Below are 17,060 nucleotides of genomic sequence, written 5' to 3' on the forward strand. Positions count from 1 at the left end.
TTCTGATGTGGTTAGCTAAGTTTAGGGAACATAAGACAAAACTTCCAAGACTACCATGTAAAGTTCAGCTCTAAGCTTGAGCTTATGCAATATGCACTCAAGGAATGTCTAAAAACCACAGTCACATCTTCGTACAAGCCACTCAGTTTTAAAAATAAAAAATCCCTCAATATTTAACCAGAAGCTTAGGGACATCATCTTCCACAGCACAAGGATCCATAAAGTAATTTAATTTTCAGAAATTGCTGGTAGTCCAGGTTCAGAATATCCTTCATTTAAGCATTTAGAAAAAATCCACAAAACTCGATCACAAACAGACTGAATAAACTCTGAAACAGCATGGTACATACATCCAAAGAGCTCTATCACAAGACAGGTATTTCAAACTATCACACAAAATGAGATAGTACTCTTCTCTTACATTGGTCATCAAACATATCAAAACCTCACCGATGGTAGAGCTTTCTTTAACGAGCTTAAATTTCTAAAGGAATTTCTGAAGTCATGGCCCCACTCAGAAATGCAGTGAGCTTCATCAACAGCTATGAGGGTAATACCTGGTGGGTACAAAAACCAAAACACACAGCATGGACACACAAACAAGATAAAACAACATGGGAAGTGATAAAATACAAATGAAATTACACAATACAAACACCCCATTCTGGTCAATTTAAAGCTTTCCTGAGAAGGCACCAGCAGCCCACTTAAATTTTTGGTTTTAGAACGCTTTCTGCTGTACTGGCTCCCCAGGCTCATTTTTATAACGGCCTCTTTTGTAAGAAAGGCTCAAGAGCTTTTATGGATTCTCCCACTACCATCTCTGCCTCCTTCTCCAAGCTCCAAATATCCAAGATTCTTCTTAATGAGTTAAAGTCTTCAGCTACCTCTTACAGAACCCCTGCTTCCCGGACTTATTAAAAAGTCACAAATACTCATTACAGATGTCATTAGTTTTATTTTCTGGATTGTAGAACACAGCCTGAGTGTCTCAGGTCTTCACTGAGGAGATAAGTGAAAGTCCAGAAAAATAGAGAAAAGAGGTTAGAGATGCCCCTGGAAAAATAGCCTTGCATGTTTTCCAAATCAGAAAACATCCTCAACTTGTGTACAGATATCCCATTCTAATCTGTGTGCTCAAAGCACCCTAGCGTCAGAGGCCAAGCACATAGTTTCCTGGGACTCCATGTGCTCAAATGGCTTCTCTGCTCCCCAGAGAGTCCTTCCTGCTTACAGCACTAGAAACTCAGTTCCTTAGTAAAAAAGTTACAATTCTTTAGAGTTTACATGCTTTGAATTTACCCTACTATGAGATTCATCATCCTTGATGGAAAGAGAATTTTTATGATGCACTAAGGCATTTCAAAACAGAACTCCATTGTTACATTCTGAGAAAGATTAGAATACTTAAGAGGTTAAAACGTAGTGATATACATTGCACTTCACGTGATTTAAAGATGAGTGTTTTGGCACCTTTGTTCCTAGTAACTTCTGTAATGTCCCATGCCAAGGCCACACTAAAGACAATCCACTGATACCTTTCTTCATCAACAACAGGATCTTCTGGCACCATTTATCATCAGTCACTACACAAACCTCCGAGCTCGCTAATGGTAAGGAATTGGTGAAAGGTGTTCAAGCATTCAAAAAGTTTAAACCTAACTATGAATTTAAACTGCCTGCCAACTCACCCACACCATCCCCAACTTACCGATAGTTTGGTCAAGATCCTGAAGTAATTTTAAGTTCCCCGAACAAAACTCTGGAGTCATATATATGACCCTGTACTGACCCCTGAAACATCAAGCAAATACACCATCACAGAAGGAAAAACCCCAGACAACCCAACCAAATAAAACAAAGCCATGATTGCCTAGAATATGCAAATGAGAACAAGTACAGACTTCTGAACATGGAACAAGAGGAAGTAAAGACTGTAGAAAGCATTCCAGAACCATAGGAAAGCAAGGCAGTACACACAATGTTACAAGAAAAGGAAAAACAGCAGAGATTTACTAGCTTTTAGAACAAAAAAAGGACTGTTGTGATGACTTGGCGACAAATATAGGTCTAAGAGCTGTGTAAAATCATGTATAAATCACAATGTAATGCTGAGTCAACAAGCCCCATCGCCCCAGGCGGAGGGCGCAAGAGGGTGGCTGTAGCCTCCCCCATGCTCAGCCTGGGTGAATGCAAGCAGGATCACTGACTGCCAGGTTCCAGGTCCGAGCCAGAATCAAGAGGTTCAGCGATGACAGATCAGGGCGACACCCTCCCTCTCCAATACACCTACGTCAGCACCTGCAGTCCCAGAAAGCTTAGTTAAGACTCACGCTTTGATGCATTCTTGGATGTTTTTTGACTGAGCCGAACCAAGCAAGCAAGCTGGAATCTCTGACATTCTGCAGAAATGAAAAGCACAATCACAAACAGATTTACCCTCAATGCTTTCAGCCTATGCCAGAACTTTGTAAAGCAAGTTCAAGCTGCAAGGTCAGAGACTATTTTCTTCCAAAGACCTCCGTGGGGAAAAAACACCTTCTGAAAGAGCAGGAGTGAACAGTGGCTATTCCTGCCACCCAAACGCACATCCACTTCACCTCCAGCTGTGGTTCCCCCACCCCACACACCCTTTTCAGTGCAATAAGGAATCAGAGAAATAAAGGCCATTTTCCTTGCCCGAGAACTAACTTTACTAATAAAACATCTAAAAGAAGACCATACAGTAACTTACTTTCTTTAGTAAGTTTCTTACTTTCTTATGCAGTTCATCACATTTGGATGTAAACCTTACTAGTTTGCACTTTTTTATGCTGCCTTTCAATCTTTTGAGAGCCACTGGTGGCACATCTGCTAATTTTCAATCGGGTGGCTGCTTTTTAATGACAGATTCAGCAATTACGCTTATCAGCTCAGCCACCTCATACCTGACCTCTTTCAGGACCCTGCAACCCCTGTCCTCTTGGTGATTTACTGCATTTTGTTCCAGCCCTTCGTTTCGATAGCTTCTCCCACCTCGCTCCTCCATGTTTCTGTCTGTCCTTGGCAGAACTGCACCCCGACTGACAAATGAATTATGGAATCGCATTAGGTCACAGAAACTCAGCCTTCCCAGCCTTCAAAATGAATGACCCACTGAGAATGTGGTGAATAAACCCTCTCCACTGAGGAAAACCGAATAAAAGCCAAAGCAGCAGCTGAATACATATAGACACCCTGCTGATTAATACTCAGTCTAGGAGCTGGCTATAGAGACAGCTTAGGCTGTCCAGTCATTCATCTGCTTGCAGTCATGATGTGCAGCAGAAGAAGCAGAAGCTACCACATGTAATTGATGCTCCTTACTTCAAAAAAAATCTTCATATCCCCTCTTTCACAAAAGGCCCATTCTTTCCAAGTTGGACAAGGCAGGGATGAACTAGACAACTCAGCATGATTCCCACAGCTTAAAAAGCGTCAGAAGTGAATAGCTGTTATAACAGAAAGCAAGTACATGTAGAGAAAGCATTATCAGGTATTAAAATCAAAGAGATTTATCTTGATAACACCTATATCTGCTCATGTAAGAGCATTCAGTGTCACCCACTAGTTCCCTCAGACTTCTTACGAATTAAAGAGGCCAGGTGTTAGGAGACCTACTACACTGTCTGTCTTCAAAGTCTGTGCTATAACTTTGATCTGAATGGCTTACAGCTTCCAGCCGTATGTTGTTCAGATGTTACTTCTCAGACTCAAAGGAAGCCCTACCAAGTTTTGACATAACTCTCAGGCTGAAACAGCCCGTGAAGCTCCATCAGTTCCATCTGTGCAAAAAGGGCCCATGAATCCCGAAATACTTGAGAAGGATCCACCTTCAGGAACCACCCACCAGCATAGATCCTCTGCAAATTCAGCCTACAGTTCACATAATTGACAAATCCAGTGACCTTAGCCTATTTACGCAATTTGCATGTGTTCCTTGAGAAACATATGCTTTACAGCCGACATGCAAACAGCTTGCTGTACAAAGCTGCAACCTTAAACACCAGGAAATGCCACAAGCAGAATCCGTGGGTTTCCACAGGCAATACAGCAGCAGCTTGTTACTACTGCATTACTTACGTCAGCTGCAGCACCTGGTCCTCCATCAAGGAAATAAGGGGACAGATGACAATTCCTGTAGATCCAGTGTAAACAGGAGGAAACTGGTAGCACAAGCTTTTTCCATAGCCTTAAAGGGAAAAAGGCAGAAGTGAAACATCACGCTTTCTATGCAGCTATAACTACAGCTACAGAGGATGGTTTAACACCTTGTTAAGCACACACACCCCCCCCCCCCCAAGTGACATTTGTTTTTGTAGTAGAGGAACAAAGATGCAAGGTAAGTATGCTCAGCATCCATTTGCTACCCCTCACTACACCAAGGTCAGTGACAAAGGCTAGGACAGACACACAAGTAGCCAGCATAGCTGGCTAAGACTGAAGTCTCAATCAGGGCACCCTGCTCATGTGAGCCACATGGACAGTCTCCAAGTTTGAATCCTACTCTCCCCAAAAAGGAAAGGATTTTTTGCTGCTACTTAAGATGTAAAGGTAACTTACCAGTTGCCATGACAACAAGATTATCTCTTCTGTCTTCTAAAAGAGAATTTATCACTTTCCACTGGACCCTTTAGATTAAACCAAGGGAAATATTTTATTCTCGCTACCACGCATAACATGTAAGTTTTGTGAAACCACATATTCAGTTGCATTTCAGGTTAAAGAAACACTTCTGGCTGCCTTGAGTGTTTTTGCACACTGCAACCACTCAGACATTGCAGCTACTGCAGGTAGTCCCACCAGTGTTAGTGGAGTTACTCTTAGTGGAGTGAGGCAAGCAACATTTGATGCAGTTATTCACAGAAGATCACAAAAACTGCATCTCATGTTAGTAACTGATCCACAAACACTGAAAACTACAGTTATCTTCAATGCCAGATTGTTAACAGGACCTTGATTTTGCCAGCTTTCATCTTTCTGTGGTATCACATGTAAATAACTGCAGTCAGTTAAAAAAAATCCCCCCATCCCCATTTTCCAAGAGTTTACAAAACATTTTAATCCAGTAAAACAGGCTTCCCCCGCAAAGTGTTGCTCAGGCTGTGCCTTGCACAGAAAGCATTTCACTGCCAGTCATCCAGGAGTATTTCATCTCATTTCCACTGAACTTAAGAAATGCAACAACAATGCTCAAGTACATAAGCACATACTGTGCTGAGATCATGCCACACAGACAGAAGCCTGTCCCTCCTTTCTAGAGCCACACAACAAAGAATAACCAGATTTATCACACATATTAACATCTGTGCAGCTTGTTGCTCACTGTTTAACACACTTGAACTAGACCCGATACAACAAAGCCTCAAACACAGGAGGTAAGCCATCAGAAGAGTCAAGAAACTCATACTCCACTGTGAGAGTACAGCATTGTAGTTAGCACTCCATAACTTTTATTCTGACATCTTATTGTGGCAAAGATCTCTTTTCCTAGGGATTTAACAATCTAGGTCCTAGATTGTTAGTTCTGGCAGTAAACAGTAACAAAAAAAAATATCAGAATTGAAATAGGGGAAAGATGATGAATTCTGGAGTGTACATTTCAACAGAAAAACATACTTACGGTTTAAAAGAAGAATGCCCAAAATAAGTCTTCAGACATGTGATGTGGCTTTCACTAGGCACTGGCAGCAATGGATCTTTAGTGGGAGAGAGAGAGGAGAAAAAAAACCCAAAAACCAAAACTCATCTCTGATTAAATTTTAGGATGACAAAGCACTAACAGTCTTGACAAAGTCTGCTCGTGGTTAGCGATGCCCAGGGCCTAGGATTAGGGCAACTCCAGGGAAGAGAAACAGACTCTGAAGATATTTACAGGCTACAATAAAGGATTAAAATAGCAAGCAGGCTGCTCAGACACCTTGCGTGATGGGAACATATGGCTTGATTAATGAGATACTAAAGCAACAGATATTGTAATGCATAGCTGCATTATTTGCTACACGCTCACACAAGGTACCAGAGATGTTTTGCTCAGCCTGCCTTTAAAGACCCTACTGAAGTTACACCAATCAATGCCCAACACTGCAAACAGCCAACGAAGTCATGGCCCAGAAGTGACCTACAAGGGGATCCTGATCTCACTTTGAACACTGAAGAAACATGTTCAACATCTGTTGAGATTTCTAATTAACACTCCACAGTATGATGCTTCCACCTAGTTTTTGTCTGTTGGACAAGCACATATTCCCTGTAATAGCCTGCCTGGCTACTGTTGAGAGAGATGAACCAAACAAAGAAGCAATTTGCTCCTCTGTCCCTGTCTAGCAGCCCACATTCTGCTGGGAAGGAGCAAGCAGCTCTTCTCCTAGCTGATGTTACTTTCAGTGACAAGGTCCACAGTGTAACTTCAACAACCAGGGTAGGAAGCTTCCACACAGTGATGGCCCAAGCAAGCCAAGATGTATTTCACCTCACATTTCGGTCTCTATTCCCCATTTGATTTGCCCCCACAGGGCCAGCTCCAAAGCATTAGGGTCAAGATCACCCCTAAGCCACAATTTTTTAAGAACTCTGCCACAGAGCAGTAGTAGCAGGACAACAGAACAAGAGCACATAGTGGAGGTTCCACCATCTCCCCTGCTGTGTTCTGAAGAGCTACCCTCAATTCTGCATTATCTCCACAGCCCCAGAGCAGCTTTAGTCCCATTAAGCATACATAACGACTACTGATAGTGGCAGGAGTCAACTATGTTTTGCCAAGGACACCTTTACATTTTCATCTTGACACATAGACAAGTACTCCTTTGAAAACCCAGATGAGCTTTGACTTTCTGCTTCAAGAAACCAAGCACAAAATGTCACTGTACTTCCAACATCTGCTTCTATAAACAGTTAACCATGCACTATGATTTCAAACATACCCAAACATTCCTCTTCCTCCTCAATGCCTTCATCTTCATCATCATCTGGTGCAACGTTCAGTTCTGCGTCAGGAGTTTTCCTGGCTTTATTGGACTCTCTTTCAGTTAAAGCTCCTTCAGAATAGTCTACATCTTTTAAAGACTGAGAAATTGGGAGAAAAAGTTATTTCAGAGCATAAAACAGTAGATAAAACGCTATGTCTGAAGTAATGTGATATGGGAACATATGACTTTTAATTTACTTATGCCGTAACTCAGATCTATAGGCACACAGCACAAAGAAAAGCACAGCAGTCAGTAGCATTCAAATTCCAAGAGCCATTTCCTGGGTAGCATCACAACAGTTGTGTTTTTTCTTTGCAAAAAGATCTTTGAAATTTTGAAGATATTTATTTTAAAACCAATAGTTGGGGTTTTGTGGTGGTTGTTGGGTTTTTTTTGTTGTTGTTTTTGTTTGGTGTTTTTTGTTTGTTTTTTTTACTTTCAACTAGACAAAGGCACAAGTTTCACTGAGAAGTGACTTGGGAGGCTAGCCACAAAAAAAAAACCAACAGAAAAGATGGCATCCCAACAAACATCATGCTACACTCGTTGGTTTGAAAACATGGTGCTCAGAGGAACACCAACTAAACCCCCTCTTCTCAAGTGAGCTTTTCTGACCAAAATTGCATTTATTGACATGCAGCACTGAGAACCATCCAGAAGAGACCTGGTCCTTCCCTATGAGAAAATTCAGCTTTTTTCCCCCCAGACCTTTAAGTCTTGCTTCCTACTCAGCTATAAGCTACACAACCTTCATATGTGTGCAAGCAAACAAACACTTGTGACTACCTTTGGTGGAACTGTATTTCAAGTGAAGTGACCGAATATGTAGCACTGGGGGATCAGGAAAAAAGCTCAACACTCGAGTCCTTCTTTTCAAGAAAAGTTATAGCCGTAGAAACTTAGAGGCCTGCAAAACATGGCTACAAAGCAATCCGACCTACAGCCCAGGTCAGCAGAACCTGCAGCACACAAACTGCCCTGTCAGCTCAAGCCCTTGGACAAGGGTTTGAACGCACAACACTTGGAGCCCAGCTGTTTATGAATGATAATCTACACAACTGCAGTAAGCAGGTGGATCAAATCCAAGCTGGGATAATAACAATGTGGTAGGATGCAAGCAGCATTGAAGTCTGAAACTATTAAATTGAATTCTTTAGGTATCCACACATTTTTCTGTCTCCTGTCCACCTTCAGTAAGCAACACCGTTTTCTTTCATACTCCTTCCCCTCAACTATGCTGTGCTCCATTGGGACCCAAGAGCATCATCATTACCAAAAAAACCCCCTTAATAAAAAAACCCAAGCACTCACTTTAAGCATCTCCATTTCCAGTTCTTCATCACTTTCAATGACACAGGAAATATTCTGTTCGTTGTCTGTAGAGCATGCCTCCTAAGAAAAAAGTTCTTATCAGCAAAGTTATTTCTATTTTACCCACCACCTTCCAGCCTTCAGTACATACTATGAACCATTTCTGCATGCTTTTACTTCTTACCAGAAGTAACTAAGCTCAAAATTCAGCTCTGAAGTCTGTTAAAAAGACTATCAGAAAGAAACGTTAGAACACAAGGCCCTGTTGTGAGAGACAAAAAGGAGTATCACCAGCTGTGTGAAACACATGAACATAAGGAAATTATAATCTGATTCAAAAGGCATCAATCCACATTCAGCAGTCACTAGGACTGCTATTTACAGTTCCCTTAGAAAAAGATCTGCTTTTTATCATGACCAAGTTGGAGACGCGAGTGCAGAATTGGTCCCCATACTGCACTAAGTTCTTTGGTAAGGTATTAGCAACCAAAAGGAAACCTAGTCAGACTATCTAGAGCTTCTGTATTCAGTAGTAATCCTTCCAGCCACATGACTAAAGAGCAGCTCAGTACCTGACTACCACCACATATACTTCCCAGACTCTGAGCCCTTCTTCCAGCCCACCTTAATATTCTCTCAGCGGCAGAACTTTAAAGTCCTAGGGGAAATTAGGGATGAGATCACTACCTCTAAGCACCCATGATTAACAAAGGCTTTTCTCAGTACCTCAGGTGCAGCTTCACTGACCAATTCTCCTGCAGCCTGACATTCCAAGATCTGAAGTTCTTGCTCAGTAATGTCTAGTGACATGAATTCATCTCCATCTGCCTTGCTCATTGAGCTGGCTGCTGCAGCCCCATCTTCCACAACAGCATTACCGCTCTCTGCCTCTTCTTCATTCACATCTCCCTCCCAGAGGCCAGCAAGTGTAGCATCAGAGCAGGTGAAGTCAACTTCAAGTTGTTTAGCAAATGCAGGCTTTTCAACTTTTTCTGCTTCAACATTTGGTGACTTTGCTTCAAGATTTGCGGGAGTTGCACCACAGCTCTTCTCCAGTACAGACGGAAAGCCTGAACCAAACAGTGTGCTTCTTAATGCCTTTACATTTGCCGATATGTCAGCTAGGATTTCTGCAGCCCTAGAAGGTAAAACAAGAAAGTTAAACCAAAATGATAAAGCCAGTTGCTACATCCACCTTAGTCACAAGTAGAACTGATGGTTCTAAAGTAGTCTGTTTCTCCAGACTGAGTTTGTCCAAAGCTTCAACTATAAAGTTCATCACCCATATGCAATTGGTATTCCACTTCTGGGAGAAGAAAATTAAATTTCTTTACTATGAGGAAAACCTACAAAGCCTCTCTGAAAACACTGTTTTTGGTATTGTCCCCACACTTGTATCAAGTCTCCAGACTTCTAGTAATTAACGATGAGTCCTGGCTATTTATGAAAGGCAGCCTTGCTGTGCATTTCAGCAACAAGAAACAGATTCAGCAAAGTTCAGTGTCCAACCCATTGCAATTAGACCAAACTTATGTTCTTTGTACAAAGATAATACTCCAGCATTAAGTGTACTGTGCTTTCTTTTCTTGGAAAAGGACACAACAGGTAACAGACTGCTGTTAGCATGTATTTTGTTGCGTGGGACCTCAGGGATCAAGAGCAAACAGCGATCTTGGAGGCAGAAACAGACCAGCAAAAATCTAACCTCTGCAAATTCTCCAGTTGTCCAGAAGAGTCAGGGATGTGAGAAGCCAGGTCCGTTATCTCTTCAGCTAGTGAAGTCAAGCGTTCCTTCACACCCTCTGACAACATGCCATCTGAAACAAGTGCCATCAGAGTTATTTCACAATAAATCATGTCTAACATCTATACGCAAATAAGTTCCATTCAAGTAACTGCCTATCTACAAGATCTACAGCTGATAAGACAGCCTTTTCCAGTGCTTAAAAGTCAAGTACATGAAATCAGGCCAAGCTTCCATCTAGTTCACCTCTGCATCTTTTACACATGCCTGGGGAAAAAGTATACAGAACAGGACTATTATGAAGTGATCCTTCCCCAGCATACCTTCCAGCTTCCAGAAAAAAAGCTGCTAACACAGCTATGCTGACGAAATCAAAGCCAAAAAAAATAAAAATAAATCCACCTCATTAAGAGGACAGTATTCCCACTTCTGTCTTGGATACAGAAGTAAACTTCAGCCAGTACAAAATTCACATCTCACCTCTTTTTTTAACCATAAGCTACGTGCAATACTTAACTTTTCTTATGAAGCACAGAACTAAACAAACCTAATCACATAAATAATGCTAAGCTGCTCTAAATTTGGGTCCTGCTTATATGCCTTAAGAAAAACATCACTTCACAACATGTATTTTTTGTGGTCTTACTACTTCTTAAACTAGATTTTTGTCCCTGCATCAGCAGAATTGACATTAACTCACCTAAGTGTTTCCATAAACAAACTGGAACGAGAGCAGGAATTTGCTCTCTTTATACAGCAGAAACAAACATCATACCAAGACTGCATTCCTGTATCGCTATGGAAATTAGTTACACAATACAGTAACCCAGGACACTAAAGAGTCTTTACAGTCTGCTCTCTCTGGAAGTGATCTCTAATCACACCAAGAAGCCAGACAATCCGGACAAAGAAGCTATGAAATAACTGCTGGGAAATAGAATATTCAATTGTACATTGAATAAATTCCTTGTGCTTGAATGTATGATTTACCTAGTTTTACACCAAATAATTTCTGGTCGCTGTTACTCATATTTTTCAGTTTTTGATATATGATGAAGCCAGCCTGCCAAAGAAAGGAAAAAAATTAGTACTCTGCAGATAAACACTATCTTCAAGACTACATAAAACAACACAGCAAACTACAGCATGAATACATTATTAACATCAAATTCAGAGTGGTTGGCCCACGCCATACAACAGTCAGTGGTCTACCTTAAATGCATCCTTCATCACAACCAGGTTATGTCTTACAGAATGCAAAGTCCTGACTCAGGGTCCACACTGTGGTGGATACTCTTATATAACAAAGACAGCTGCGCTGGGAATCTATGAAGTTAGCTGCATACAGAGTGCCCCAAGCACTCCACCCCCAGTCTCACCATCTGCTCCACCTCATTCAGATTTTATGTAGCGCTCCAAGAGAATAGCTCTGAACCTCCTAAGATAGATTCTGTGTGTTTAATATTTCCCTTGATATGAATAATAGGTTCTAACAGGAAAATGCAGCCTAAAGCCAGGAATGTGCTAATTAGACTACATATGTTAGCAAAAGCATCTAAAAGGAAAGAAAGAAACAAGATACTCCCTTGTGTTTTCCTGCGAGGCTCCAACACACAGGCCAGGTGAACAGAGCGTAGCAGCAAAGAGGCACTGCCTGGAAAAAGCTGGCTACAGCAGCTGCACCAGGCACCAAAAATAAAAGTTCTGTTCCTTACTGGTTTGGATCTTAACAGGTGCCAAACCCTCCACAGTTTAACATTTAACTCAACTAGAAAAAGTATGCAGCATTTCCCAAGTCAGAAAAGACAACACCCCTGTCCCACTTCTCTTCCTCTATCTAACCTTGATACAGGAATAAAAGCCCAAGGGAATTTTTATTTTGCTGCCACAAAGAACAACTTTTATCTGGGGAGCAGGCAGCACCCAGCAGCTTATTGGTAAATCCACTCACAGAACTGTATGAAAGGTACACTCGCAAAAAAGGTAAAAAGTTACAGAGCTACAAAAATTCACATGCTACTAAACTACTCTTCTTGGTAATCAATACCACTAGTACTGCTGTATTAGCCACTGGAAAAGTCTGTATTTCTTCAGACTTGCTTATGAATTTTCTCACATTATATTTAGCAGGATTTTGGTTCATAAGCAGCTCAAGAAAAATGACCAAAAACCTCAGCAGAAAGCACATCCAAAAGCACTAAGAAGCTACAGTTAAACCTGCAGCCAAGGGAACCAAAAAAGTTACCTACTCTTCAATTCTGTAAGCAATCACTGTACTTAAATACACACCAGCCACATCACAGCTCTGTGGGATAACCATGCTGCAAGAGTTTTGGCTTCCTCCATACAGATATAAAATTCACCCAACTGCTCCATCAGAACTCACTTCCCTGAGGCAAGAACTTGAAGGGAGTCCAAATGGACAGACACTCCTCAGGCATGCTTGCTGGCACCTGTGTTACTTGGCACGTTCCGAGAATGACAGAACTTCCAGGAGCTCTGCTTTCTGCACAGACTTCAATAAAAAGGCAAATCTCACAACACCGTGAAACATTCAGAGTTAAGAACCTCATGGGAGGCTCAAGGCTGCTGTAGAATGGGGTTTCTTTCTCCCATCAACATTCAATTTTCTACGTGAAATAATCACAACATCCTCTTCAAGTGATCCCAGCAAGATGACAGGTACAAGTCAGGTACAAACAGTACTATCTTCAACAGAGGAGATATGTAGCTCTGGGTGAACACTGTGGTTTCAAAACTTAAGACAGAAAAGGAATCGAACAGCAACCTACTCAGTGGCATTTCCACCTTTAAGCATCCCACATCCATAGTGGGCCTCAGAGTCTTCCTACATTATGTTCTGTAGCACGAAGACATGAAACCAGCTGTTAACAGCATATTAGAGAAGAAATTTATTGATACCGATGGAGTGGTGATCTCTTCTTGTACTTACATAGGCATCTGTGGCTGCATACAATTTTTGCTCCTCACTGAGTGGAAACTCTTCCCAGTTACTACAGCGAACAGACTTATCCTTCAAAAGCTGCTTGCCAAAAAGGTGTTTTACCAGACCATTTAGACTCCATACCTCCTTACACTTCAGCTGGGGGAAGAAAAACACAGAACAGCAGGCTTGTTTAAAGGGGAAAGCCACTGGACCTGACAGAAAACATTCCTGGAAGTGGCAAAGCATACTTAATCCCTCATTAGCAACAAGGAGCTCTGGGTTAGTCAGAACAAACTATTTTCTCAAAGCAGTAACTGTTCTTCAGGCCTAATTCTGCTCTCATCATATTAAAAGATAGTTTGGCCATTTGGAAGCTGTACTTCCCTGCCCTGAAACTGTATTAATAGTTAGAGGCCATACGTACATTGTCAAGCTGGAAAGATGGCATTAGGGCCAGGTGAGTCCACACAACGTGAGGTGCTGTTGTCACCCTACCAAAACCAGGAAATCTGCGCAACGTAGTCTCCAGTTTGATTAAAAGAAGTCAGACTTAAACAGCAACCCCTCTCCCCTCCAGGATTTTTCTACCATTTGCCTTCCTAATTAGAGAAGCTTAAGCACCAGGAATTTAAATATAAACACAGGAATATTGAAGCCTGCCTGTAAGTGTTCTGTCACCTTTTGCAAGTCCAGAACCAAGCACAACCAAAGAGTGCAGCTACCGACCGTGACACTGCTCAGTGTGCTGGGAAGCAGTTCATCAGAAGACTAAAAGTCACCCTGCCACACTGCTGTTTTCACTTGCTTTTGTAATCATACTTGTCAGTCACAGTTCCTACATGCTATTGTCTCCATCAGTTTGGGAAGCTTCCCTTCAGACCCCAAGGAGCCAAGACTCACAGATGCAGCCTTCTGCTATTCCAACTTGCAAGCACTTGCAAAACAGGCAGCAGTGTCAAGTCTAACAGTGGCAGTGCAGCATTATCAGCTCATCCCCTTAAATATGGTATAAAAAAAAAAGTGTACCAACTGTTCGTTTTAGTTTTCCCCCAGCCCTCCCCCTCGTATTGTGCCAATATGTATAACCCTATTCTTTGCTCTCCCAAGATTCACTTTCAAGTTTATTTTTGGTTTGTTTTCTCTCTAGCAGAAAACTTTAAAGCTGCTATTGGAGATCACGATGCTCATCTTCATAACAAGTTATCCTGAAGTCTGATACTGGAATAAAAAAAAAAAAAGGGGGGGGGGGGGGCAAACTGAGGAAACTCCAGATCTGAAAAGAAACAGCTTAATTTGTACAGCTTCCAACCCACTAGGAACTGAAACTTCAAGCGGGTTCATATGGAGAGCACTGCCCCAAATGCTGATGATACATCACGCTCCCCTCTCCCCCACAACGATTTAATTACACAGGGTACAGAAAGGACGGAACAGACAAAGGTTCAAGTAGTATTATTCAGGGCAAAAATCTGTTCTCTGCCAGGAAGGCACAATTGTTGCTATTATCCTACCAAACAAAAAAATGCATAGAAGGAAAGAGAAGTGCATGGAGATGCTGAGTGCAGGTAAGGAAAAGCCTTGAATATACAATAAGACAGAAAAGCTTTAAGGGACACACTAAAAATAAGAATGGCAGGCTCATATGGAAGGTAATAAACCTTTTACTCTTTTCCCTAATAAGATGGCATAAATCTGTACCGCAAATAACATCTAACTAGAATCCAACTAAACTGAAGCTCAAGGTGTGCCAAATGCAACACTACTTCTAAACAGTGGGTCATCAGGCACTGGAAACTGCATCCATGCGACAGAGGCAACACCAGCTTCAGAGTGACAGAAAAAGATAGATCTGCAGCTTCAGATCATGTGGCAATTGCTTCCTCCCAGCACCAAGCAAGCCATTGCAGGAGGGCTGCCTCCTTTCAAAGGGCATCAGTCCTCCCACTGTCTCTGCAGCGTTTCTGGCATCTTATTTTAATGGTTCAGCCATTGCTGTGAGAAGTGCACCGTTGCCAGTAGAAGCCTTACTTGACACAGTTTGGCAGTTTCCATCACTAAGTAGTAAAGAAAACACACCTGCAGCTGAATTAAAAAGCCATACCTGGTAAATGCAAGAGGAGAACAGACTCAGAAGGGGACAAACATTCATTAAGAGCCAGCTCACTGAAAGATGGTACTTAGTGCTGCAGACTTCGAGAGTTAAGCTTTTTTAAGAAGTTACAATACATCTCTGCTTTATTCTACAGAGTACATTTGCTATCAGAATCGAGCTCCTATGAAGACAAGGAAGCCTCCTTCTGTGTAGCACAATAACAAGATTCCCTCCCACAACAAAAAGGTTTTAAGTTTTACTTTCTCATTAGCAACGTCAGCCAGCTCCACAAAGCTCTTCAGTTTGATTTCAAAGTCACTCATCAGCTTCCATTGATCTCCCTCAATTCCTACGCCAACTTTTTTAATTGTTTCATCTTCGAGCAGTCTTTTGAGTCCCTTGGGAAAACCTAAAATAGATTAAGCCCAAACATGAGAAACTAAATACTGGAAGATGCCAGAAAGTCTAATGGAAATGACAAAATCCTAGCACAAATGCCATCCGCAAAAACCTGTGCTTTTAAAGGAAAATTCCCCACTGTTGCTCTGTTTATGTCACTGTTTGTACTCTGGAATCACTGGAAATACCAACTGCTTGTAACATGTCATCTGCAAACAAGCAGGAATGAAATATTTGAAACAAAAATTCATGCTGCATCTGAAAACAAATCAAGTAAAGAAAGTAAACAACCCTATTTCATTTGTCTTGCTGATTGTTAAATCAAATACTGAAAAGGCAACCTCTAACTGAAAAAGGTATTTTAATTCTCAGAATTGGATGCTCATGAAACCAAATGCAGTATTTTCCACTTTATTCCTTCCCAGGTTTTGCTATTTCACATTCCCAGTAAACAGTTTAAGCCACAAACACAGGGAATCACCCAGAAAACAAGATTCTGTGAAGGCATACTCAGTGTTAACGCTGGGCTGGTCCAACAATAGCGTTTGGAAAACCGACTTAGCCAACCAGATCCTCTGCCAAGCCCAGACAAGTCAGTCTTGTAAGTAAGAAAAGAAAATACTTCAGGATTTAGACATCTGCTAGGTAATGTATTTTGATTTATCCCAACCTGATGGCACAGCAATCCTGGATCAAAGGGTATTTTCACATTTATAGGACTGAATAAGAGCATGCAACTTTCATATCAGGTTTTCTACAGGAAGGAACAGCCGCAGAAGCTTCACACTTGAATGAAAGCAGCTTTTTTCTCCCCTCTGTGTTTGCTTCCATTTAAGATTCAGAGCATCTCATATAAATACCTACTTTCAGGACCCCACAGCTGGATACCCTGAATTAGTCTCAAGTGTCATTTTAGTACCTAAAACCACATAGTATCTGGCTTGGTTCTGATTTCCAATTTCACCTTTTCACTACTGTAATATTTATTTCTATATTTCATCCACCACTTTGCATCACTGATTTTATTTTTACACGACTATCTCCACACTTTTATGGCTACCACCGACATACTACATGGACAATTTTGCAACTACAGCCACAACCAGCTGTGTTGTGGATTATGAAGTTGCAGGTCCCAGGCAAAGCATTAGAAAATTACTGTTAAAAATCCACGAAACTGCAGTAGCCTTGTGCTGTGAGGTGCAGACAAAGCACCTCAGCCATAATATAATATGGAGAGACCTCTGTAGAGGAGATACAGTTGAGCCGAGTAAATGCCTGCAATGTACACAGCTGACTTCACAAGGGATTTTCACCTAAGAATATTGTCACAAAAACCTTCAAGGACAAGAATTTCCCAGTAGAGGACTTCTGTTTCACTTCCTCCAGTTCTAGAAAAGTGACCATATGAACTAAAAACATCCAAGGTCAAGACTGTATAGAGGCTACAACCCAAGAAACAAGCCACCTTTTCTTAGAAGTCTGTAAAGAAAAAAAAAAGTGGGAAATTATTCAAGAATCTCCCTGATAGATATATGTAACTTCTGTCCTTTATACATAGTCCAAGAACTCTCCACGCTT

General features: G+C 41.4%; 1 protein-coding gene across 15 annotated transcripts in view; it reads right to left on the minus strand.

Annotated features, from left to right (window-relative positions):
- WRN (WRN RecQ like helicase) overlaps positions 1-17,060 on the minus strand; it is a 47,257-nt gene that overhangs the window by 23,078 nt on the left and 7,119 nt on the right. For 12 of the 15 annotated variants that reach the window (XR_003558443.2, XM_055708795.1, XM_055708801.1 and 9 more), the window contains 13 exons: positions 15,341-15,489; positions 12,995-13,144; positions 11,032-11,104; positions 10,003-10,114; positions 9,024-9,435; positions 8,298-8,378; positions 6,942-7,083; positions 5,642-5,717; positions 4,582-4,649; positions 4,102-4,210; positions 2,334-2,402; positions 1,712-1,794; positions 451-557 (listed from right to left, as the gene is read on the minus strand). Coding sequence is in view for 14 of the 15 variants with exons in the window: in XM_055708795.1 (XP_055564770.1) it covers positions 451-557; positions 1,712-1,794; positions 2,334-2,402; positions 4,102-4,210; positions 4,582-4,649; positions 5,642-5,717; positions 6,942-7,083; positions 8,298-8,378; positions 9,024-9,435; positions 10,003-10,114; positions 11,032-11,104; positions 12,995-13,144; positions 15,341-15,489 (1,631 nt within the window). In the remaining variant the exon portion in view is untranslated. The remainder of the gene's footprint in view (positions 1-450; positions 558-1,711; positions 1,795-2,333; positions 2,403-4,101; positions 4,211-4,581; positions 4,650-5,641; positions 5,718-6,941; positions 7,084-8,297; positions 8,379-9,023; positions 9,436-10,002; positions 10,115-11,031; positions 11,105-12,994; positions 13,145-15,340; positions 15,490-17,060) is intronic. The other 3 variants (XM_055708839.1, XM_027799715.2, XM_027799714.2) reach the window with 1 other exon arrangement.

This window comes from Falco cherrug, chromosome 1 (genome assembly GCF_023634085.1).
Source record: "Falco cherrug isolate bFalChe1 chromosome 1, bFalChe1.pri, whole genome shotgun sequence".
Taxonomy (NCBI): Eukaryota; Metazoa; Chordata; class Aves; order Falconiformes; family Falconidae; genus Falco; species Falco cherrug.